The 26,981-nt window shown below is 38.2% G+C and overlaps 1 protein-coding gene across 2 annotated transcripts in view; it reads right to left on the reverse strand.

The window, feature by feature from the left end:
* The window catches only part of ugt8 (UDP glycosyltransferase 8), a 132,576-nt gene that overhangs the window by 57,329 nt on the left and 48,266 nt on the right, over positions 1-26,981 (reverse strand). For both annotated transcript variants that reach the window (XM_059988783.1, XM_059988782.1), the window contains one exon: positions 8,554-8,696. In XM_059988783.1, the coding sequence (XP_059844766.1) occupies positions 8,554-8,696 (143 nt within the window). The remainder of the gene's footprint in view (positions 1-8,553; positions 8,697-26,981) is intronic.

The raw sequence follows: 26,981 nt of genomic DNA on the forward strand, positions 1-26,981 counted from the left end.
AAGCAAACATAAATGAAACACAAATACAGAGAGTTTGAGAGTACATAGTTAATAGTTTTAAATAGACATTCAAATAGATGATAATCAATATCTAATAACCTCCCAGACTCATGGTAATTGCGAACAAAAGAAGTTAAAAAAAAACAAAAAAAGAAAAAAAACTAACCAACATGGGCCATTGCATTATGTCAAATATACACAGTAGCGTCAATAACTCCGCACCTTCATCCAAATAATTAAGGATAATAAAAGTGAGGTCTAGGAAAAGACAATTTAACTCATATGAAAATGTTGAATAAATGGTCTCCAAGTTTCTTCAAATTTAACTGAAGGATCAAAGACAACACTTCTAATTTTTTCTAAGCTCAAACAAGAGATAGTTTGAGAAAACCACAGAAATATAGTCGGAGGATTAATTTATTTCCAATTCAATCAAATAGATCTTCTAGCCATTAATGTAACAAATGTAATCATCCGTCGAGATGAGGAGGATAAACGACTCTTATCCGCCATTGGTAAACCGAAAATTGCAGTAATAGGATGCAGTTAGAAATTGATATTCAGAACTGTTGAAATAATACTGAAAATATCTTTCCAGTAATTTTGCAAGCAAGGGCAAGACCAAAACATATGGGTCAATGAAGCAACGTCAGAATGACATCTGTCACAGGTTGGATTAACATAAGAATAAAATTGAGCAAGTTTATCCTTAGACATATGAGCTCTATGTACAACCTTAAATTGTATTAGGGCATATTTAGCACAAATAGAAGAAGAATTGACTAATTGTAAAATTTTCTCCCACTGCTCAGTGGGTATAAGACAGTGAAGTTCTTTTTCCCATTCCTTCTTAATTTTTCCTGATACTTCTGGCTGTATTTTCATGATCATATTATAAATGATGGCTACTAAACCCTTCTGACAAGGATTCAGAGCTAAAAAATTTCCGTAATGTCCGATGGACATAGTTTCGGAAAATACTGTAACTCATTATTCAAAGAATTCCTAACTTGCAAATATCTAAAAAAAATGAGTTTTAGGTAAATTATATTTATTAGATAGCTGTTCAATGGACATAAAGCTATCATCTAAAAATAGATCACGAAAACATGTTATACCTTTTGTTTTCCATAAAACAAAGGCTTGATCCATAAAAGAGGGCTGAAAAAGAAAGTTAGATATTATAGGGCTTGATAAGATGAACTTATTCAAGCTAAAAAATTTACGAAATTGAAACCAAATTCGGAATGTACGTTTAACTATGGGATTAGTTACTTGTTTATTCAATTTAGATAAAGAAAAAGGAAGTGAAAATCCTAAAATTGAAAACAATGAAAAGTCTTGTACAGATTTACAATCCAAATTTACCCACTGTGGGCAAGCAGCTGTAGTCGATTCTTGTGTCCAAAATATTAAATATCTCATATTAACTGCCCAATAGTAAAATCTCAAGTTTGGCAAAGCCAAACCACCCTCCTTCTTAGGCTTCTGTAAATATTTTTTGCTTAGTCTAGGATTTTTATTCTGCCACAGATAGGAAGATATTTTGGAGTCAATAATATCAAAAAAAGATTTAGGAATAAAAATTGGTAATGCTTGAAATAAATATAAGAATTTGGGTAATACCATCATCTTAATAGCATTAATTCGACCAACCAATGACAAAGATAATGGAGACCACCTGGTAACAAGTTGTTTAATTTGGTCAATTAAAGGTAAGAAATTAACTTTAAATAAATCTTCATGTTTTTTGGTAATTTTAATACCCAAGTAAGTAAAATAATCTGTGACAACTTTAAATGGTAAATGTTTATAAATTGGAACTTACATATTTAATGGAAATAATTCGCTCTTATTAAAATTCAATTTGTAACCCTAAGCAAGCAAGGATGAAATAGCAGGAATAGATCTCTCAGGGTCGGATATGTATAGTAACAAATCATCAGCATATAATCATAACTTATACGTTCCTTCCCCATGAGTAATACACAAAATATTAGGTGATTCGTGAATGGCTATAGCTAAAGGTTCCAAAACAATGTCAAATAGTAAAGGACTTAGAGGACAGCCTTGCCTTGTACCACAGAATGACTGAAAAAAAGGAGATCTTTGATTATTGGTAAAGACCAAAGCCAAGGGTTTATAGTATATTAATTTAATCCATGATATAAATTTCAAACTAAAATTAAAAAGCTGCAAAGTATAAAATAAATATGGCCATTCAACTCTATCAAATGCTTTTTCAGCATCTAAGGAAATGACACATTCTGGTATTTTGGGTGAAGCAGTATAAATAATATTAATTAATTTTCTAATGTTAGAAGATGAGTAGTGGTTTTTAATAAATCCAGTCTGATCTTCAGAAATAATTCAAGGTAATAAATTTTCTAATCTAGTGGCCAAAATTTTACTAAAAATCTTAAAATTCGTATTCAGCAAGGATATAGGCCGATAGGATGCACATTCGGTGGGGTCTTTATCTTTTTTAAGAATTAAAGAAATACAGGCTTCATAAAAAGATTGTGGCAATTTACCTATAGTTAACGCATCTTTAAAAATTTTACAAAGCCAAGGAGAAAGCATAGAGGAAAAGGATTTAAAAAATTCTACAGTATAACCATCCGGACCAGGAGCTTAACAGGAATTCATTGAAAAAGTAGCCTTTTTTATTTCAGTTTCCATAATAGGTGCATCTAGGAATACACTATCCTCTGTTGTTAACTTTGGGATATTCAATTTTCTTAAAAATTCATCTATTACAGAAGAATCCTCAACAAATTCTGATTGATATAAAGAATTATAAAAATCTTAAAAGGCTTTATTTATCTCTTTATGGTTGATCGCCAGAGTACCATCTCGTTTACAAATCCTAATAATTTGTCGTTTAACCGAAGTAGTTTTCAATTGATTAGCCAATAATTTGCCGGCTTATCTCCATGTACATAAAACTGGGTTCTAGATTTAATTAACTGATTTTCAATCGAAGAGGATAATAACAAACTATGCTCCATTTGAAGTACCACTCTTTCTTTATAAAGTTCTTTGCTGGGGGTCACTGAATAAATCTTCTCAAATGCTTTGATTTTATCAACCAATGTTAATATTTTAGAATTAGTTTGTTTCCTAACTCCAGCAATGAAATAATCTGTCCACGAATAAATGCTTTAAAAGTGTCCCATAAAATTCCACTAGAGATCTCTTCTGTAGAATTCGTTGAGAAAAACAAATCAATTTGCTGTTTAATAAAATTAAGAAAGTCTAAGTCCTGCAATAAAATAGAGTTGAATCTCCAAGATTTAGCATTAGTAGATGAGTCCATTGTCTTAATAGATAGCTTCAAAGGTGCATGGTCAGAAATGGTAATGGAGTCATATTTACAATCGATAACATCTGTAAGTAAATGGTGATCAATAAAAAAGTAATCAATTCTTGAATAATTATGATAAACATGAGAAAAGTATGAAAACTCCTTGTCATTGGGGTGTAAAAGACGCCAAATTTTGGAAATTCCAGAATCAATCATAAAGGAATTAATAAGAGAGGCTGATTTATACGGAAGAACTTGGGTGGGCTCAGATCTATCCATTGAAGGGTTTAAACAACAGTTAAAATCCCCACCCATAATCAGCATGTACTGATTCAAATTAGGAAAGAATGTAAATAGACACTTAAAAAAATTCAGGACAATCAGTGTTTGGAGCATAAATATTAACTAAAACAACTTTTTGATTAAAAAGTATAACAGTAATAAGCAAAAATCTACCTTGTGGGTCTGAAATTGTTTCATAGTGTATAAAGGAGGTTGAAGTATCTATAAAAATGGAAACGCCTCTTACTTTGGCTTGGGAATTCGAGTGATACTGTTGGCCTTTCCAAAACCTAAAAAGCATTGACTATTCACCTTCCTCACATGAGTCTCTTGTACAAAGATAATATTAGCATTCATTCTGTGGAATACTTTGAATATTTTTTCCATTTGATCAGATGATTTAAAGCATTAGCATTCCAAGAAGTTCAAGGAGGAACCGGAAGTCATGACACTGCAACCATTTTTGTAGTTTCGAATCAGCCCTTGAAGTAAAACTAAGCGCGAAGGTCCCAACTATCTGTCTGACTTTTGAATATTCTCCCTGATTAGAAAATAGTCTTTGCCTTTATTCCTTCTACAAAAGTGCATGACCATACACTTTCCTACACTGTATTCCATCTGCTACTTCTTTGCCCATTCTCCCAATCTGTCTTATTCCTTCTGCAGATATCCTGCTTCCTCAACAATACTCGCCTCTCCACCCATAGTCATACCATCCACAAACTCGGCCACAAAGCTATCGATTCTGTCATCCAAGTCTTTGACGTAAAATGCTAAGAGAAGTGGTCAAACACCCAGCCCTGCAGTACATAACTAGTCACCGGGAGCCAATCAAAAAAAGGCCACCTTTATTCCGACTCTGTGCTTCCTGCCAGTCAGCCAACCCTCTATCCAAGCTGATATCTTTCCTGTGTAATATCCTGGTTAAGATTTCTACTGCTATTCTGTAAGTATTTCATTCTAGCTATTTTTCTGCAAAATCAGTGTGTCACGCTGGTAGAATGTTTAGGTTTTGTCTAAAGATACGAAGTTATGTTGTTCAACTTAGGAGTGTCTTGTTTGCCAATCAGGATGGTAGGATCAAGAGAAGGTTCTAGAGAGAATGAGGTGGAGAAAGATTTGTGACGGACAGTAGTCTGGTTTAAGGGCTTTTGCGAGGTGCTGCGAAGCAGGACACAAGGGAAGATGCCACAGAATAGTGTTCGAAGGAGAAACCCTGTTGCCAGAACTTCATTCTGCAAATGAATGGCTCCAAGGAGGAAGGGCCAATACTCCTCAGACAGAGAGCCAATTTGTTCAAGGTGGGGGTCCAGCATGTGAGCACGAGATACACCCCTGAATACTCCAGTATGACCTCCAATGGTCATGTGCACACTGAACTGATTTAACTGTGATGGGCCCTTTTCTTTTCTTTTTCCTATTAACTATTTGATAGAGCTGAAATTGGTAAATTACTTACTTTATAATTTATGTGGTGTATGACTTGTTATTTCTTGCCAACCGGTAATTGTGTGTGGGCAGTATTTATATAGCATTCGGTTAAATTTAGGTTTCTTTACTCATAACATCATGACGTTTCTGTCTGGTTGATGCCAAAATTATACTGACCTTAGACATATATTTGTTTATGAAAGGTGGTCTTCTCACCACTGAGTCATGTGGCTGTTAGCAAAGTTAGCTAATGAGCTGAGTTTGTATACAAGACCTGATGCGGGGGTGGTGGGGGGGTTACATCTGTAATACCATGATCTTGTCAAAGACCTCTGAAAGACCAAGGAAGCAACATCCATTGACCCTCCTTTGTCTATCCTACTTGTTATTTCTTCAAATAAATCCAAAAATTTGGCAAGCAAGATTCCACCTTAAGAAAACCATGCTGATTTTGGCCTATTATCCCAAAAGTACCCTGAAACCTCATCCTTAATAATGGACTCTAACATCTTTCCAACCACTGAGGTCAGACTAACTGGCCTATAATTTCTTTTCTTCAACATTCCTCCCTTCTTAAATAGTGGATTAACATTTGCAATTGTCCATTCCTTCTAAACCATTCCAGAAACTAGTGATTCTTGAAAGATCATTACTAAAGCCCCACAGTATCTTCTGTTTCTTTCAGAACACTGTGTTCAGTCCATCTGGTTCAGGTGACCTTCAGAAATTCCAACTTCCCAAGGACCTTTTTCTTAGTAACAGCAACTACAGTCAATTCTACTCGCTGTCACTCTTGAATTCCTGGTATAGTATCTACCAAGTGAAGACTGAAGCTGAATGCTTACAAGTTCAACCACTATTTCTTTGACCCCATTAACACCTGTCTAATATCATTTTCTAACAGTCCATTTGGACTCCTTGTATACCATACTAGTAGAGTCATCAGCTCTACATTCTAAGACTTCTTTTGCAAAAACAAATACTTAACAAAATACTCCTAGCCAATGCTTTCCTAAATTAATTCAACATCTATTAATTATTCCTTTCTATATATTCAAAAGGTCCTAAAATTCTTACATATAAACTATTGCTGCCACATTTACTGTGCAACAGGCACTTCCTTTATCAAACAAATTCCTTTGTTACTCATGTGTGAACATCTGAATTTACAAGAAGAAACTACAGGACTGCTGCTTTGAGTTCATCACATAATACTTCATCGGTTGAGCACTGTCCAGCTAAATATTGCTACGTTTTAATGACATGGCATTTAAGTTATAAATTTCATGCATACGATTATATTGCTAAATTATACTGCTTCATGTCAACCTTCGTCAGTGCCTTAGAGATCCCAACAACCACAGTCTAGAACATCAAGTACTCCATCCAGCTTGTCTTCATTTTGCCTTTATCAAGAGATTATAAAAATTCAGATTTACAGATGTGCAAGGAAATTAGGAATTGTATTGCCACAGTATTTCAATAGTGTACGTTTTTGGGCAAGTTTGATGGGTCATTTTTTTTAAAAACATCTGTCAGTCTAGCACCTGTCATATACTATGAAATAATAGCTTGTGATGTCGTACAGGACAAGTAATTCCAGATTACAATGCATATACTGTACATTTGTCAAGATTTAGAGATTTCTGTTAATGTCCAAGAGGCAGAAAACAAACCTAATCTCTCAATCCATACCAGTTAGATCTCCAAAAAGCCATAGAGCTAACCTTACAGAATTAAATCCAGGGCTTTAAACTCCATTGAAGTTTTTTTAAGAATAAGCAAGCTATGTCTGGTAGGTCAGCTATGTATGCCTTGTGCAATTTCACAATACATTACAGCTATTGAATATTTTATTATTTATGTTCAAGAGGCAATCCTTAGCAATAAACACATATACATGGAAATCTGTAATGTCACATCAGTAAGTAAACAAAAGTAATTGATTAGCTCCAGAATGCTCAGCTCACAAAGAAACAGAACTCCAACCAGCAGCACAAAGATGAGAAATTCTGCAGGTGCTGAAGATCCAAGCAACACACACAAAATGCTGGAGGAACTCAGCATTGCATCCATGGAAAAGAGAGAACAGTCAAAGTTTCGGGCCAAGACCCCTCACCAGGGCTCTAGTCAGTGATAACTAATGAGCTATCCAGCAATACATAGGAAATAAAACTAACCAAAAAAGGCTCATATACCGGATTGGTTTAGCTTAGTCCCCCTGCTTAGGCTCACTGTCATAATCTTCTCTGCCACTTACCTGGGCTAGATGTTTTTCTCGCTCTCCCTCACACTTATCTGCAGAAATTCTCCAATGACTCAGCAATAGTTAGGCATCAACAAGGGCGATGCCAACAGGCTCAACAAACTGATTAGAAAGGCTGGCTCTGATATAGGAGTCAAACTGAATACACTGGAGGTTTTGGTAGAACAAAGGACCCTACGGACAATCCTGGCAATTCTGGACAGTGTTTCTCACTCTCTGCATGCCTCCTTGACTGAACAGAGGAGCACTTCAGTAACAGACTAAGACAATTGCACTGCCCTAAACAATGCTATGAGGTCATTCTTACACTCAGCCATGAGGCTCTATAATGAGTCAACCTATAGCCAAGGAAGTGATGACCCCCTCCTGTTAGACTGTTTGTGGTAACTTATTTTTTATTCTTTCTACTCCTCTTCTAATATCTATATCTGTGCACTTGTAATACTACTGGAACACTGTAATTTCCTCTGGAATCAGTAAAGTATCTGTCTCCTAAGCTTCAGGACTTGCAGTGTGGTGTCCCCATCCCACCTTCGGCAGCTACTGACAATAGGCAAGAACAATGACGGGTCTTTGCCAGTAACAAAAGCAGCCACTAATAGTTTTTAATATGTCTTTGTATAACTAAAAATGTTTTCTGTTCTTCAGAAGTTGCTTGCATTCTGAAAGGTTAAATGTATCGATTTCTTACAGCAAAAACCACAACAAATGATCTGTGATGATATTCCAGAGGGAACAGAAGAAATTGAATTCTGCTAAAAGCGATAATTGCTAACAAAATACAAATGATTTTTTTTATTCTTATAATGATTAAAAACTATTTTATGTACAAGAAAAAACAATATGAATCTATATAATTCAAAAACCCTGATTCCCCATGAATAATAATATGGAAGTTTAGCTGTTGTTAACTTGTTTTTTTTAAGTGAAAACATATCTGATAGCAAATCATACTCAGGTTTTGTACACTGTGATTTAAAGACAGAACAATTTAATACTTATTTGAATCAGTACAAGTTTCCATGCTTTTCACATTTATTTATGAAAATTAATAATGTGACTTTAATGACAAGATTAAAATACTTGGAGAAAACTTATAATGGATTTAAAATACAAGATGAGAACAATGCCCAAGTTATAAACCAACTCTGCTAATCTACGACTTTGCTGTTTTCTTCCACCCAACTTCAAACACCATTCTATTACCATCCACACACCCACAATTACCCCACCCAGCCGATTACTGACTTTTTAACCATATACATACCTCCACATCACTCTTTGAGGGAGTCTCGCCAAAGCTCCTGCCAATGTATGTGCAACTTCATCTGACAAATACTTCACACCAGCTCCAAACGATACGAGAACAAAGCCTTCATCTTTAGCACCATCTGCCCAGATCATGAAGTCCTGATTTATATAAAAAACATCAAATTCTTGTTTAATTTACATGACATTTCATGATAAAGAAAACATCAAGGGATTTATATTGATCAAATGTCAGCTCTCAGCTTAACTTTCTCTCAAGATGAGACATATTCTAGGGCCAAGACCTATACATTTTACCATTTCAAGCTAGTAACACCTCATTGTTTACTTGAGATTTAGAAGGCTTTTGTGACTGTCAATCCATATTTGGCTTGGGTGAATGCAGGGAACTCAAGCATAGTTCAGCTGATGATCATTATCGAGAATCTTTTTGTTACATTGCAAAGTTCAAATGAAAAAATATCCAAAGTCAAGAACATAGCTAAGAACTTTCGAACATCTATTAGGACCATCATTTTATAGTTGCACAGAACATTGCATAGATGATACTTGGAATGTCATGTATAGTTCTGGCTGCAATGGCAAAGGAAGGGTGAGGAAGCAGTAGAGAAAGAGTTCAGAAGAGATTCATTATGATGTCGCCTGATATTGAGGACTGTAGTTATAAGGACAGAATAGGTTTATTATAGGCTTACTAGAATGTAGGATGCTGAGATATCAAGAGGTTTATAAAATATGATAGGGTAAATCACCAGACTCATTTTCCTAGGGCAGAGTAATCTAGTACTAAAGGAAACGAGATTGTAACAGGGCAGAAAATTGAAGGAGATGTGAGAGTTATGTTTTCTTGCATAGAAGCAGTGAATATATAGAATAAGCTTCCAGAGCGAGTCATGAAAGCAGACGCAATTACAGTTTAAAAAGTCATTTGAACAGGTACTTGAGTAGGAAAGGCAGAGGGATATGGTCCTAACCTAAGCAAGTGGGATTAGTATAAACAGGTGTCAAGGTCATCAAGGGAGGTTGGCTGAAAGGACTTGCTTTTGTGGGTTAAGATGCTACAAGCTCAGTAACTTTAGAAAACTGTATGCTAACCTTTAATACCACATTGGAAATTTGCTGGATTGGTACTTCAATTACATTAAGAAACAAGAAGTCAAACAAGCAACTACAAGCCAGTGAAACTGACATAAGTAGTGGGGAAGTTACTAGAAGTGATTCTGAGGGATAGACAATGACTGATAAGAGATAGTCATTGTGGCTTTGTGCATGGGAAATTATATCTCTCAAAGTTGTTCAAGTTAAGGCAGGATAGTGGACGTTGTCTATGTTGTACTTTAATAAGGCCTTTGACAATGTCCTCCATAGAATGTGATGCACCATCAATAACTCACACTGAGACGTAAGGCGAGATATCGGCTTTTATTGACTGGAAGAAGGAACCAGGAGTGAGTGTCTATCATACAATGTCCTGGAGACTGAGGCCGAGCGTCAGGCCTCAGATCTCCTTTATACAGGGGCCTGTGGGAGGAGCCACAGGAGCAGTCAGCAGGGGGCGTGTCCCGACAGGCACATAGTTCACCACAGAATGCTAGATCTCATGGGATAGCAAAGGGGGGCTTGTGGATACATAATTGACTTGATGGCAGGGAGCAGAGTGTAATGTAAAAGGATACTTTTGTAACTGGAAGACTAATTAGTGATGCAAGAGATCAGAGCTGGACCCATCGCTGTTTCTTGTTTACATAAACCATTTGGATGCAGAACTACAAAACACAGCTAGTCAGTTCATAGAAGTCAAAAATAGGCGGTGTCATAGACAATGAAGGCTATCAAATTTGTATTCTTTAGATATTCTTTGAATGGAAAATTATATTCAAAGAAATCAAAAGACATAATCCTCAAAGACATGATCCTCAAAAAAATCCTCAAAAGTACATGGAGATGAGTAAAATAGAGGGCTATCATTAGAGGACTTAGAGAGGCCTAGTAATTTCTAAGGTAGGGACATGTTTGGCACAACTTTGTGGGCCGAAGGGCCTGTATTGTGCTGTAGGTTTTCTATGTTTCTATGTTTCAAAGGAAACAAAATCACTATGTCTAAACTGAGCAACATCTATCTTGAGTGTGACCCTTGCCTCCACATCCACCCTACTAAGATGCTTCAAGAGTTTAGATGTTTCTATAAGACCATAAGATACAGAAGCAGAATTAGGCCATTTCGCTCATCGTCTGCTCCACCATTTCATCATGGCTGATTCATTTTTCCACTTAGCTCCCATGTCCTGCCTTTTCCCCTGTATTCTTTCGTTCCCTGACCAATCAAGAATCGATCAACCTCTGCCTTAAATATACATAAAAACTTGGCCTCTGCAGCTGCCCGTGGCAACTAAGTCCACAGATGCACCACTCGCTGGCTAAAGGAATTCCTCATCTCCATTCTAAAAGGACACCTCTCTTTTCTGAGGCTGTGTCCTCTAGTCTTAGACACTCCCACCATAGGAAACATCTTCTCCACATCCACTCTATCAAGGCCTCTCGCCATTCAACAGGTTTCAATTAAAGTATCCCTCATTCTTCTGAATTGCAGTGAATACAGGCCCAGAGCCATCAACCACTCCTCATCTGACAAGCCGTTCAAACTTGGTATCATTTTCATGAACCTCCTTTGAATCCTTTCCAGTTTCAGCATATCCTTTCTAAGGGGCCCAATACTGCTCACAATACTTGCATTTACAACCTTGCTTTTATATTCTAGTCCTCATAAAATGAATGCTAATATTGCATTTGCCTTCCTCTCCACAGACTCAACCTGCAAATTAACCTCTTGGGAATCCTGCACAAGGACTCCCAAGTCCCTTTGTGCCTCAATTTTTATTTGTGCTTTAACTCCATTTAGAAAATGGTCAACCCTTTCATTTGATCTACCAAAGTGCATGACCATACACTTTCCAACACTGTATTCAATTTTACTCATCTCCTAATCTGTCCAAGTCCTTTTGCAGCCTCCCTGCTTCAACACTACCTGCACTTCCACTTACCTTTGTATCAACAACAAATCTGGCCATAAAGCCATCAATTCCATTATCTAAACCATTACATATAACATAAAAATAAGTGGTCCCAACACAGATGCCTGTGGAACACTGCTAGTCACCACCCTACCAGAAAAGGTTCCCTTTATTTCCACACTTTGCCAATCAGCCAATGCTCTATCCATGCTAGTACCTTTCCTATAATACCATTTGCTTTTAACTCTTAAGCAGCCTCATGTGCGGCATCTTGTCAAAGGCCTTCTGAAAATCCAAGTACACCACATCCATTGATCCTCCTTTGTTCATCATGCGTGTTACTTCTTCAAGGAATTACAACAGTTGTCAAGCAAGATTTTCCCATAATGAAACCATGCTGACTACGGTCTTTTATTATCATGTGCCTCCAAGGACCCTGAAACCACATCCTTAACAATTCACTCCAACATCTGCCCAATCATTAAGATCAGAATAACTGGCTTATAATTTCCTTTCTTCTGCCTCTCTCCCTTTTGAAGAGTAGAGTGACATTTGGCATTTTCCAATCTGCCAGAACCATTCCAGAATCTAGTGATTCTTTAATGATCATTACCAATGCTTCCCCAATCTCTTCAGCCTCCTCTTGGGGTGTTCACCATCTGGTCCAGGTGTCTTATCTAACTTCAGATCTTTCAGCCTTGCAAGAATCTTCACTCTAGTAATGACCCCTGAAACTTCTACCATACTGCTGGTGTCTTCCACAGTGAAGACTTCCACATAGAAGCAGGGTCAAGATACTTAATCAGTTCATCCACCTTTTCCTATTTCCTTGTCCCTCATTGCTACCTCTCCACCACCATTTTCCAGTGGTCAGATAGTAACTCTCACCCTCTTTTACATTGTTTCAAATGCTTTCTGAACTCCATTTTGAACTTCACCTGTTCAACCTTTACTCAAACTTGTTATAATTAATCTAGCATCTATCTTCAAAACAAGCATCAACCTACTTTGCAAATAAGTGGCCCTTATGCTGATGCTAAGGCTGTATAAAACATTGGTCAAACCATACATGGAGTATTGTGAACAGTTTTCAGACCTTTATCTAAGAAAGGATGTGCTGGTATTGAGGGGGTCCAAAGGAAGTTCATGAGGATGATCCCAGAAATGAAATGCTTACATTATTAGATGCATTTGATGGCTCTGGGCCTGTACTCACTGGAGTTTTGAAGAACATGGGGGTGATCTCATTGAAACTTGTAAATATCATGGGGCAGCACAGTAGTGTAGTGGTTAGCACAATTCTTTACAGTACCAGAGACCCAGGTTCAATTCCCACTGCTGTGTGAAAGGAGTTCTCACTTTCCCCCCACGTGGATATTCCTCCAGGAGGTCCAATTTCCTCCCATAGTTCAAAGACATACCTGTTGGTAGGTTAATTAGTCATTGTAAATTGTCATATCATTTGGGCTAGATTTAAATCAGGGGTTGATGGGCAGAGCAGCTTGAAGGACCTAAAGGATCTACTCCACACTGTATCTCAATTAATCAATAAATATATGTATATTTTGGAAGGCCTGGATAGACTGTACATGGAGATTATGCTTCCTATAGTGGGGAGTCTAGTACCAGAGCGTACTAACTCAGAATACAGGAACATCCCTTCAGAATGCAGATGAGGAGGAATTTCTTTAGTCAGACTGCAGTGAGTCTATGGAACTCATTGCCACAGACAACTGTGGAGGCCTAGTAAATGGGTATATTTAAGGTGAACGTTGATAAGTTCTTGATGAGACCGTAAGACATAGAAGCAGAATTAGGGCCATTCAGGGTTGAGACTGCTCCATCATTCTATCATGGCTGATCCCAGATCCCACTCAAGCTCATACACCTGCCTTCTTGTCATATCCTTTGATGCCGTAACCAATCAGGAAACTAACAACTTCCATCTTAAATATACCCACAAACTTAGCCTCCACTGTAGTCTGTGGCAGAGCATTCCACAGATTTACTACTCCCTGGCTAAAACAAAATCCTCCTTACTTCTGTTTAAAAGGCTCTAAATCTTGAGGCTATGCCCTCTAGTTCTAGATACCTCCACCATAGGAAACATCCTCTCCACAGCCACCTTATCTAGTCCCTTCAACATTAGGCAGGATTTGTGAGGGCATCAAATCTTAAAGGGAGAAACCTAATTCTGTTCCTATGTCTCATGGTCTTATTTGTTGCACAAAACCCATCCTCTGATCCTACCTATAGCCAATAATTGCCTGGCTGATCTCCAGTCCAGTTAATAGTAATTCACCTGGGTAATGGGGGACTCAGCAAAAGTAATGTAATTGATACAGACTGTCTTCTTGGTGATGGCCATTGGTTCTCAGTTTTACAAAATTATTTATCACCTATTGACTCATGCACGAATGTAATCTAGATCATAAACACAAGAGAGAAATTTGGCTTATCAGGCAGTATTAATAGAGAGGAATAAACATACGATGTTTCAGGCTTACGCCCTACATCAGTCCTGCACATCCCTTTATTGTGGATTGTGGGCCGAAGGGCTTGTAATGTGCTATAGAATTTCTATGTTTGATCCTTGAGCAGGTTATTAGTGAGTAGATGTTCTTTGAAGCACTTGTCCACATTACCCGTCACCTGATTTGGAGGTAGCCAGATTAGATTTGTCTCTTTTTGTTTAAATTTGTGAACAGGTCATACTTTATAATGTCAGGCACCAGTACTACAAATAAACTGGAACAACTGAGCTTCAGCACTTCAGTCAATAATAAATATTGAATGGCAACTGAGCCAATTCACTTACTCTGTCTACACCAGCAACTGAGCTAATTCACAGACATTCTGATTGGACAGTGGCGCACATGCAGTAGAAGTGTTCTGCGCAGGTCCACAGGGTTGTAAAACTCGATCTCTAAAGATGAGAGGTACCGTCTAGCAGAGCGGTCATTGTTGGAGTGGTTTGAGTCAGAGTGTGAAGGCTTTGGCTTAAAAGGCTTCGGTGAAAACAGGCAGAGGCAAGGTAGGTAGGTAAGTTTATTTCTTACTTCTTTTTCTTATTTAACTCTTGAAAGAACAAGGGGAATGACTACAGGGCTCGTGTTCTGTTCTGGGTGTCAGATGTGGGATTTCCAGGAGACTTCCAGCCTCCCTGATGGCTACATCTGCACCATGTGCATTAATATGCAGCTCCTTGGAGACCATGTTAAGAAACTGGAGCTGCAGCTTGATGACCTTCAGCTTGTTAGGGAAAGTGAGGAGCTGATGGACAGGAGTTACAGGGAGATACTCACCCCCAAGGCTGCAGGAGACAGATAAATGGGTGACAATCAAGAGAGGGATGGGAAAACATCAGATAGTGGAGAGAACCCCTGTGGCTATCCCTCTTGACAATAAGTACTTCATTTTGAGTACAGATGGTTGGGGGGGGGGGCTACCAGGGGGGAAGCAACAGCGCCCATGCATCTGGCTCTGAGTCTGGCCCTGTGGCTCAGAGAGTAGGGAATTGAAGAGGATGGCAGGAGTAATAGGGGATTCAATAGTTAGGGGAACAAATAGGTGATTCTGTGGATGTGAGAAAGAAACACGGATGGACATTTGCCTCTCAGGTGCCAAGATCCGTAATGTTTCCGAATGCATCCACTATATCACAAAAAGGGAGTGCTGAGCACCCAGAACTCATGGTACATATTGGTACCATTGACATAGGTACAAAAAGGGAGGAGGTCCTTTAAATAGAATACAGGAAGTTAGGAAGAAAGTTGAGAAGCAAGACCTCAAGAGTAGTAATCTTGAGATTGCTGCCTGTGCCACATGACAGCAAGGATAGGAATAGAATGAGGTGGCAGAATAATTGGAGCAGGTGGCAGGGAATCAGATTCCTGGACAAGTACAAAAGAGACAGGTTGCACTTGAATCCAAGGGGGATCAATATCCTTGTGGGCAGGTTTACTAGAGCAGTTGGGACTAGTTTAAACTAGGGGGGTGAAAATCAGTATGATAGAGCTGATGATGAGCAGGTTTACAAGTTGATGATGCAATATGAATGTGAGGAAGGACAAGCCAATAATTGGGTACAAATGCAGACAGAGCAAAGAGTTAAATTGCACCACAGAGGCAAAATTAAAAAGGGTGAAGAATGAGGAACTAAAGGTGCTATATCTAAATGCACCTAGTATTTGGAATAAGCTGGATGAACTCGTAGAGCAATTAGAGATTGATCAGTATGACACTGTGGGCATCACTGAATCATGGCTGAGAGAAGGTCAGTGCTTGGAGATTAATATCAAATGATATTCTTGAATTGAAAGGGCAGGAAGGCATACATGGTGGTGTGGCTCTGTTGGTAAGAGAGAATTACATCTTTAGAAAGAGGAGCACAGGGTCAGAGAATGTTGGATTTTTGTGGGTGGAGTTAACAAACTGCAAGAATAAAAAAAATTATAAGAATCGGAGCTAGATAGGTATCTTATGGATAGGAGAATCAAGGGATATGGGGACAAGGCAGGAACCGGGTATTGATAGTAGATGATCAACCATGATCTCAAAATGGCGGTGCAGGCTCGAAGGGCCAAATGGTCTACTTCTGCACCTATTGTCTATTGTCATATATAGACCTCTAAATAGTAGTCAAGATGTGGTGTTGAGATTGTAAAGAGAGCTAAAAAAGTTATGTAATAAGGGTAATGGCAGAATTGTAATATGCAAGGGGATTGGGAAAATCAGGTTGGTATTGAATTGCAAGAGAGGGAATTTGTTGAATGCCTATGATATGTCATTTAGAGCAGCCTGAGCTTGAGCCTACTGGGGAAAGGCCATCTTAGATTGAGTGTTGTGTAATAACCCAGATCTTATTAGGAAGCTTAAGGTAAAGGAATCCTAAGGAGGCAGTAATCATAATATGATTGAATTCATACTGCTATTTGAAAGAGAATCATGTATCAGTATCACAAAGGAATAAAGGGAATTACAGAGGCGTAAGAGAGGAGCTTGCGCAGGTGGACTGGAGGTGGGAATGATGGCAGATCAGGGGTGGCTTAAGTTTCTGATAATAGTTCACAAGGCACAGGATAGATATGTCTCACAGAAGTTCTTTTCAAATGGCAGGGTTAGGCTACAGTGGCTGACAAGGGAAGTTAAGGACTACATAAAAGCCAAGGAAAGGGCATATAAAGTAGCAAAAGTGAGTGGGAAGTTGGGTAATTGGGAAGTTTTTAAAATCCAAAAAAAGGCAACTAAAAGAGTTAGAAGAAGGGAAAAGATGAAATATGATGGCATAGTAGCCAATACTATACAGCAGGATACCAAAACTTCTTTCAGTTATATAAAGAGTAAGAGAGAGATGAGGGTTAATATTGGACCACTGGAAAATGATGCTAGTGAGGTAGTAATGCGGGACAAACAAATGGCAGATGAACTTAATGGGTATTTTGCATCAGTCTTCACTGTGGAAGAGGTGAGTGTCCCCCATTACTACCTCACCAGCTAGAGGTCTGTGAGTGTCAGAGCGGAAGTGAGTGCTATTGCTATTACAAAGGAAAAAGGGCTAGGCAAACCCAAAGGTCTTAAGGTGGATAAGTTACGTGAACCAGATGGACTATATCCCAGAGTCCTGAGAGAAGTTGCTAAAGAGATAGCAGATGAACTTGTTGTGATCTTTCAAGAATCACTTGATTCTGACATAGTCCCAGAGGAACGGAAAAATAGAAATGTTACACCACTGTTTTAGAAGGGAGAAACGCAAAAGAAAGGGAATTACAGGCCAGTTAGCATAACCTCAGTGGTTGAGAAAGTGTTAGAGTCCATTTTTAAGAATGTGGTTTCGAGGTACCTGAGACTAATGATGTCAAAATCAGCATGGTTTCTGTAAAGAGAAATCTTGCCTGACGATTCTGTTAGTGTTCAAAGAACTAACAAACACGGTGGACAAAGGAGAGGCAGCACATCATTTACTTTGATTCAGAAGGCATTTGATAAGTGCCACACACGAGGCTGCTTAACAAGATAAAATTCCATTGTATTACAGAAACGGTACTGACATAGATAGAGAAATGGCTGACAGGCAGGAGGCAGCCAGTGGCAATAAAGGTGGCCTTTGCTGGTTGGCTGCCAGCGACATGTGTTGTTTCTCGGGGGTCATTATTGGAACTGCTAATTTTCACATTGTTTGTCATTGACTTAGATAATGGAATTCATAGCTTTGTGGCAAAGTTTGCAGATGATACAAAGATAGATGGGGGGTGTAGGTTGTGCTGAGGAAGCAATGTGATTGCAAAAAGACAGATAAATTGCAACAATATGCAAAAAAAAAGTAGCAGATGGAAAGGTGGAATACAGTGTTGGTAAATTTATGATAGTGCATTTTGGTGAAAAGGAACAAAGGTGCAGACTATTATCCATTTGGGAAGTAGATTCAAACATCAGAGATGCAAAGGGACTTAGGAGTCATCGTGCAAGAATCCCAGAAGGTTGAGTCTGTGATAAAGAAGGCAAATGTAATGTTGGCATTTATTTCAAGTGAATAGAATATATAAAGAAAGACATAATGCTGAGGCTTCATAAGACACTAGTCAAGTCACACTTAGAGTACTGTCAACAGTTTTGGGCCCCATATATCAGAAAGGATGTGTTGTTATCAGAGAGTCCAGAGGAGGTTCATGAGAATGATTCGCAGAATGAAGGGGTTAATATATGAGGAACGTTAGGCAGTTTTGGGCCTGTATTGACTGGAATTAAGAAGAATGCGGGGGGGGGGGGGGGGGGGAAATCTCATTGAAATCTACCAAAGGTTGGAAGGACTAGTTAAAGTGGTGTGAAGAGGATTTTTCCTACTGTGGGGGTGTCCAGAATTAGAGAGGACAGCCTCAAAATTGAAGTGCAGTCCTTTAGAACAGAGGTAAGAAGTAGAATGTTCTTCCACAGACAGCTGTGAAGGCCAAGACCATGGGGATATTTAAAGCGAAAATTGATAGTTTCCTGATTGGTCAAGGCATCAAAGGTTATGACAAGAAGGCAGATTCATGGGGTTAAGGGGGATCCAGGATCAGCCATGATGGATTGGTGGAGCAGACTTGATGGGCTGAATGGCCTAATTCTACTCCTATATCTTATGGTCTCTGTCTAAACCAACAACTGAGCCAATGCACTGACCATCTAAACTAGCTATCAAATTTGTTGATCTTTAACTTCTTACTGAAAAAGTCATCTAATTTTAAAGCTCATGAAGAATACACTTCATGTAGTAACAGGAAACTCCAGTTAATTTTATAGCTACCAACTACACACTTACATTGTAATTTCAACTATTCAAATTCCAATTGTTTGTGTTACCATTTAATATTTCATTTAAATGTTAATATTTCAGATTATTAATAAAACGCACTGAGGAATTCCATGCAGGCAACAACATCCAAATACCTTTCATTATTTCTTACCTCAGGTTTGGTAATTAATATCACCGTTAGTGCAATCTGCTGCAGTAAACATCCAACTAGCACAATATAGATTACTTAGGTGACTATCCGAAAATTAAGGATAATGGTGTAGACTCTGGAGGTATCCTTTTTCCCCATTAACACATTGTTAATAAATGATTTGAAATGTTTCTCATATTACAAAGGCTCACGATTAGATTAACAATACTGTGATTGCTTCAGCTGGACAATAGTATGGTCGAGAAGATGGAATTAAAACAGGCAGGTAGACGCAACTACAAACTTTTGTAGATTGTATAATTTTAAGCTACAAATGCTGGAGTTCACAACTTTTGAGGAATTGTACAGCAATTTGAAGGAGAATATTAATTACCATTAAACTGGACTTGGGCAAAGAACAAGTAAATAAATATCACTGATTATTTAATACTTGTTACGATGATCCAGAACTATACAAGGGAGCTCAGTGCAACCTATGCAACCTATTTTAAGAGCAAAAAATCAATTTCAATTGAAGATAAAGACTGAATTGAGTGCATGTCAACTCTGGCAGGGTTTGCAGGCCATTATATCCTACAAGGCGACACTGTGATGCTTCATTCCCAAATGAATTCATCACCTTTTATTCCTACTTTCAATAAAGAATAAAACTACACCTGTGAGATCCCTGCAGCATCTGCTGACCCTGTGACCTCTGTTTCGGAGGCCAACGTCAGATCATCTTTCATGAGGAGAAACCCACAGAAGGTGGCAGGTCCTGATGGTGTTTCTGGTAGGGCAATGAAAGCCAGTGCCAACCAACTGACAGGAGTGTTCAAGATCTTCAATCTCACACTGCTGCAATCAGAGATTCCTATCTGCTTCAAAAAGGGTGACAATCAGATCAATGCCCAAGAACAGGGTGGGCTGCCTCAATGACCATCAACCAGTTGTACTCATATCTACTGTGATGAAGTGCTTAGAGAGGTTGGCCATGGCAAGGATTAACTCCTGCCTAATGCCAAAACCCGCTGCACGGTAGCATTGTGATTTGCGCGACACTGTTATAAATTCAGGCGGAGTTCAGAGTTCTACTCCGGATTCCCTGTAAGTGGTCTTTGTACATCCTTCTCATGGAATGAGTGAGTTTTCCCCAAGGTGCTCCAGAGAAAAAGTACCAAAGACGTACTGGTTATATTAATTGGCCATTTTAAATTGTCCCATGATTAGGTAAGAGTTAATTGGGGTTGCTGCTGTAGCATGGAAGGGCCTACTTCACGCTGCATCGCTAACTAAATTAAATAAATATACCACAACACACACAAAATGCTGGTGGAACACAGCAGGCCAGCATTTTGTGTGTGTTGTTGTTTGAATTTCCAGCATCTGCAGATTTCCTCGTGTTTGCAAAATAAATATACCTGTAGCTACAATAGGACATTGCAGATGCAATCTCACTGGCTCTCTATTTGGCCTTGGATCACCTGAACAATAGCAATACCTACATGAGACTACAGCTTATGGACTTCAGCTCAGTGTTCAACACCATTTTTAATCAACAAGCTCCAAAACCTGAGCCCCCCTCTGCAACTTGACTTCCTCATGGGAGACCAGTCAGTGTGGATCAGAAATAACATACCCTTGCTGACACCAGTACTGGTGCACCTGAAGGACGTGTGGTTAGCCCACTACTCTACTCTCTTTACACCCACAACTGTATGGCATTAAAAGTTATCTATAAATTTGGCAGAATTTCAGGCGGTGAGAAGGAGCTTTACAGGAGTGAGATAGATCAGCTGGTTGGGTGTGTCTCAATAACAAAATTGCACTCAATGTCAGAAAGATTAAGGAATTGATTGTGGACTTCAGGAAGGAGAAGCTGAGGGAACACACACCAGTTCTCATCAAGGAAACAACTATGGAAAGGATGAGCAGTTTCAAGTTCTTGGGTGTCAACATCTCTGAAAATCTATCTTGGGCCCAATATGACAGCCGCTGTATTTCATTAACGGTCTGAAGAAACTTGGTACGTCACCAAAGATTCTTGCAAATTTTATAGGTGTATCATGGAGAGTATTCTAACTGGATTGGAGGGTCGCCTGCTCAGGATCGGAAAAAGATGCATCAAGTTGTCAACTAACCCAGCTCCATCATAGACACTAGTCTCCCATCTTCAAAAGGCAATGCCTCAATCCATCATTAAGGATCTTCATCACACAGGACATGCTTTTCTCTTTGCTACCATCAACGTAATGGTACAGAGTCTCAAGGCACACATTCAACTTTTAGGAACAGGTGCATCCCCTCCACCATCAGATTTTTGAATGGACAATGAACCTATGTACACTATCTCACTTTTTTTCTCTTCATTTGCTGTTTCTACTTTTTGTGTTACTTTTTGAATTTTTAAAATATCTTTCATTTAATGCATAGTTTATAATGTATTACAATGCACTGTTGCCACAAAACACAAAATTTTGCTACATATGCCAGTGATGTTATATTTTAATTTATGCTACCAACTTTAAAAAGTGAACAATTAATTTTAGTTACTGGTACGTGATGTGGCATTAGGACCAAATTCATTATTATAAAATAATACATCAGCTGCCAGCCAAACCAAAGAAAATGTACATTTTTGCTCAAAAATCTGTGTAGCACTATTTGTTATTTCCTGCTTTGTCAATTAAAATAAACTGAAAGCAGCACAAAGGGAAACAAAACAAAACTTTGCACTGATGCTGCACTGTTGTACACTTTTGATTTTCATTAAAGTGGGGAAAGTAAAAATGTGTTAAAGATTAAAAATGTTAATTAAGTACAAATTGGATTTTAAATGTGTGGCAGTCAACCACACATCATATTTTAGATCAAATGATTGTTTCATTTCATTGCTCTCCTTTGATTTTCCACATTCATCTAATTTGTAAGCTTCACTGAAGAGCAGTTCATTTGGTAACTAAAACACCCTTTATACCCCAAAATCTCCAGAGGGAAAATACAAAGCAAATATTATAATTATTTCGTGCTTGGGATACTCTAGATGCGAACTCTGTTACTCTTTTGTTCTACACTGTGTTTTACATACGAAATTGCCCTGCTTTTGAAGAGGTGTATGGAAGTTAGATTCTGCAGTGTGAATTTAAGGCAATAGAGGGCAATAAGTTGAACCACATATTTCAATTCCACCCAACAGTCTGCAAGACTTAGAGGAACAAATTTGTAGAGAGATCACAGACTGCTGCAAGAAGCAAGGTTGTAATAGTAGGTGATTTTACACTTTCCACATATTGACTGTGACAATACAAATTTAATCCTCTAGATTTGTGGACTGTTGGATGGTCTTGAAATACATTGTTCAATTTGTTCCCCTTGATTGTCTTAAATAAATAAAACACATTGCAGCATCTAGCTTCCACACTATAAAAGCATTAGATGGGATAGAGCTTGTCAGTTGTGTTCAGGAAAGTCTTTTTAATATGTCTCAACAACAGAGTGCAAGACTTGATGTCTTATCAGGGAATGTAACAAGGGAAGTGACAGAAGTTTGTGTAGGGGAACACTTTGCAGCTAGTGATTATAATGCCATTGGTTTCAATGTAATTATGTAAAAGGATAGGTTCGATCCTAGGGTTGAGATTCTAAATTGGAAAATAGCCAATTTTGATGGTATCAGAAAGGATCTTGCAAGTGTGAATTGGCCAGTCTGTTTTCTGGCAAATGTGTACCTGGTAAGTGGGAGGCTTTCAAAAGTGAAACTTTGAGAATACAAAGCTTGCATCTGCCTATCAAAATAAAAGGCAAGGATAACTGGTTTAGTGAACTTGGATTTTGAGAATATTGAGGCCCTGGTATAGGCAGGTAGGAACAAATGAAGTTCTTGTTGAATATAAGAAATGCAGAGGACACTTAAGAAAGAAATCAGGGAGCAAAAAGAAGGCAAGAGGTTGCACTAGCAGACAAAATGAAGGAGAATCCTAAGGGCTTCTACAGCTATGTCAAGAGCAAAAGAATTGCAAGAGACAAAACTGGCATTCTGGAAACGCAGAATGGTAATCATGTGCAGAGCTAAAAGAGATGGGGAGATCTTAAATTGATTTCTCGCATTTATATTGACTTGGGAGATGGGCACAGAATCTATAGATGTGAGGCAAAGCAGCAATGAGGTCATGGATCCTATACAGATTATAGAGGAGGAAGTGTTTGTTGTCTTTTGGCAAATTAAGGTGTACAAATCCCCAGGGGCTAACAATGTGTTCCTTTGGACCTTCGGAAGGTAAGTGCAGTATTGCAGGAGCCCTAGCACAGATATTGAAATTATCCTTAGCGACAGGTGAGGTGCCAGAGAGCTGGAGGACAGCTAATGTTATTCTGTTGTTTAAGAAAGGCTATAAGAATAAACCAGGAAATTATAAGCCAGTAAGCCTAACAGGAGTAGTGGGCGAATTACTGGAAGGTATTCTAAAGGACCAGATATGAGCATTTAGATAGACAGGGATTGATTGGAGATAGTCAGCATAGCTTTGTGCATTGTAGGTCATGTCTAACTAACTTTATACAGTTTTTCAAGGAGGAAAGTTGATGTAAGCAAAGCAATGGATGGTGTCTATATGGACATCAGCAAGGTTCAGTTGCTTGGCATTCAAGATGAGGCTGTAAATTGGATTAGACACTGGGTCCACTGGAGAAACCAGAATGTGGTAGTAGATAGTTACCTGTCTGACTTGGAGGCCTATGACTAATGGAGTGCTGTAGGGATTGCTGCTGGATGCATTGTTGTTCGTCATCTATATGATTGATCCAGATGATTACAGAGTTAACTGGATCAACAAATTTGTGGATGACACCATGTTTTGGAGGGTACAGTGGAGACAGGAAGATTATCAAAGCTTGCTGTGGGATCTGGACCAGGTGGAAAAAATGGGTTGAAAAATGGCAAATGGTGTTACACCTTGGGAGGACCAACTAGGGTAGGTCTTGCACATTGAGTGGTAGGGCACTGAGGAGTGTGGTAGAACTAAGGGATCTGGGAATACATTATGCATTGAAATGCATTGAAATGCATAATGCATACTGTAATGCATTGAAAGTGGTGCCATAGGTAACTTGGCCTTCATAGATTAAAGTACTAAGTACAAGAGTTGGGATGTTATACTGAAGTTGTACAAGAAGCTGGTGAGGCCTAATTTGAAATATTATGTGCAGTTTTGGTCATCACCCACAGGAAAGATGTAAATAAGATTTAAAGAGTGCAGAACAAAATTACCTGGATATTGCCGTGACTGGAGAACCTGAGTTATAAGGAAAGATTGAATCGGATATAACTTTATTCCATAGAACGTAGAAGTTTGAGGCGAGATTTAATGGAGGTATACCACTTATGAGCTCTATATGTAGGGCATTTTCCACTGTTGGGTGAGACTACAACTAGATGTCGTGAGTTAAGGGTGGAAAGTGAAATAAGGGGAACATGAGGGGAACCTTCTTCATTCAAGAGTGTGGTGCCAGTACAAGTGGTGGATGCAATTTCAATGTTAATGTTTAAGAAGAGTTTGGATAGGTACATGGATGGTATGGTCCGGATGCAGGTCCATGGTCTGGCATGGACTGGATGGGCTGAAGTGCCTGTTTCTGTGTTGTAACTTTAAGGGTCTAAAAGTGATACTATGAAATCTAAAACAGCCTAGCCTGCAGTTAGACAGCTGGATTATAATGTTCACATTTTCCCAACTCTCTCTTATACATTGAGATTAACTGATAGACTGCCTTGGTTCTACTGCCTGCAACAGGCCTCCAGCACTACAAGTTTTTCTCATCAAATTGATAAGACCTCATAAAGGTCTTCAATGAAAAACAGACATTGTTTATCATCTTAAGATCTCATTCAGTGCAAGGCACTGTACAACAGCAAAGACTCAAAATTCAAAATATTTCTCTCAAAAAGTTAAACACCCTCTGCAATTTATCAGATAACAGTACTTAAAACATGCATCAATTTTGTTATATAAGCACATGAATTAAAAATAAGCCAAAATCCTCTCTCTGAGAGCATGCTTAAACTTTAATCTTGGGTCACATGCCCAGAAGGCACAGTTTATGTTAACATTCCAAACAAATAAATAAAAAGAGGACATATCAATGCAGTGAAGGATCAGAGTGGCCATTGCAGATCATTTTCAAAACTGAAATACATTTTGGTTGCTGGTGTCAATACTTTCATCCTGTCTTTTCCCTCAGCCCTTTAAGAGCAAGAACATAAAGCAATGCATAGACCCTACACAAAGATTTTGGTGACTTTCTTGCTCATTATCTCACTGTGCTTTAGTGCATAACACTAAATTTAAATCAATTTTAAAACCTGCCAAGATATGATTAAATACTGAAATTTAATTGCACAACTCCCAAACTCTGATATCTAGCATTCTTCAAGCTAAAGTAATTCAGAACCACCAAGAACAAAATACTGAATAATACATAATAGGAACAGTAAGTGCTTTTCATTTTTCATCTTGCATTGTTGTTCCACTGGCAAAAATGTGCTGACATTCTCAACATGCATTCAGCTTCATTTTTAGTAAGCAACTCAAATGAAGGTACAAGTGGTGAAAGAACAGCCAGTAATCTGGGTGGGGGTGGTGAGGGAAGGGGAATGTCTGCTGCACACTAGGGGCATCAACTATGCTGATACACAAAAGTTTGTAATTTGGAATAAGAACCCTGATCTCAGTCATAAAGACTGAACAACTTTGAGAGGTGGACTATTTATTTTATAAATTTCAGTCCTTCAAATCATTTGCTTAAATAGAATGTTTAGACAAAGTCAGAAAGGAAATAAAGGTTTTGGAAAAAAGTCAGAACATCACAATTCAAAATCCAAATCACCAGGCTGCACAACAGTTATTCCAGTCTAACTATAAAGATGAGTGTCGCTACAACAACAAACAATTATTGAATGCACAGCTGTAAGTACAGAGCTAGTCACAGGCTGACACTAACTGGCAGCTCCACACAGGCCATATCTGTGTTACACAATGCAAATAACTGAAACAAAACATTTTCTACACTCCAGCTAAGAGCTCCTTTATCCTATTCGTTTGGAAAAATCCACAGGACTAAATAACGCTCTTCCATTGCCACCATGCACACAAATCATACTATTTTCCTCAGAAGTCAATGAATACAGTTATCTAATAATGAAAAGCCATTTTTTGGTAAGTCACTGTACTCCGAGATATCACCAGCGAGTAAACGGTTAAAAATAAAACAGCTACAATGGTTGAGATTTTGAAATAAGAAGTAAATCATATAGCAATCAGAATTATAGTTTATAAAATTGGACAGCAAGATCAGATAACCATGAATTTTCACTTAACTATCAAAGCATCAAGTTTCTATCAGAAATGCTGTTCCTGGATTTATCAAAAATAGACGATCGGCAGATAATGTAACCTGGTTATTTAGTATAATCCATTTAGCGCAAAAGAGGGAGGAAATGAGTGTGGCAGTTGCTTTAGATGCAGAAAAAGCATTTGATAGATTGGAATGGGTTTTTGTATTTAAGGTATTGGAAAAATATGGATTAGGAACATCATTTATAAAATGGATTAAAACCTTAAATACTAATCCCAAAGCTAAAGTAGTGACAAATGGTCAAATTTCAACATCATTTCAGTTAACAAGATCAACTAGGCAAGGTTGCCCATTATCACCTGCTTTGTTTGTGTTGGCAATAGAACCACTAGCTGAATTAATTAGAATGGACCCAGATATTAAGGGTTTCAGAATTAATCAGGAAGAATACAAGATTAATTTATTTGCTGATGATGTTCTACTTTATTTAACAGATCCATTACATTCACTACGCAAATTATCTTATAGATTAGAAGAATATGGGAAAATATCGGGTTATAAAATAAATTGGGATAAAAGTGAAATTTTACCTCTTACTAAAGGAGATTATAATCAATGTCGATTAATAACTCAATTTAGAT

The sequence above is a fragment of the Hypanus sabinus genome, chromosome 14 (genome assembly GCF_030144855.1).
Source record: "Hypanus sabinus isolate sHypSab1 chromosome 14, sHypSab1.hap1, whole genome shotgun sequence".
Taxonomy (NCBI): Eukaryota; Metazoa; Chordata; class Chondrichthyes; order Myliobatiformes; family Dasyatidae; genus Hypanus; species Hypanus sabinus.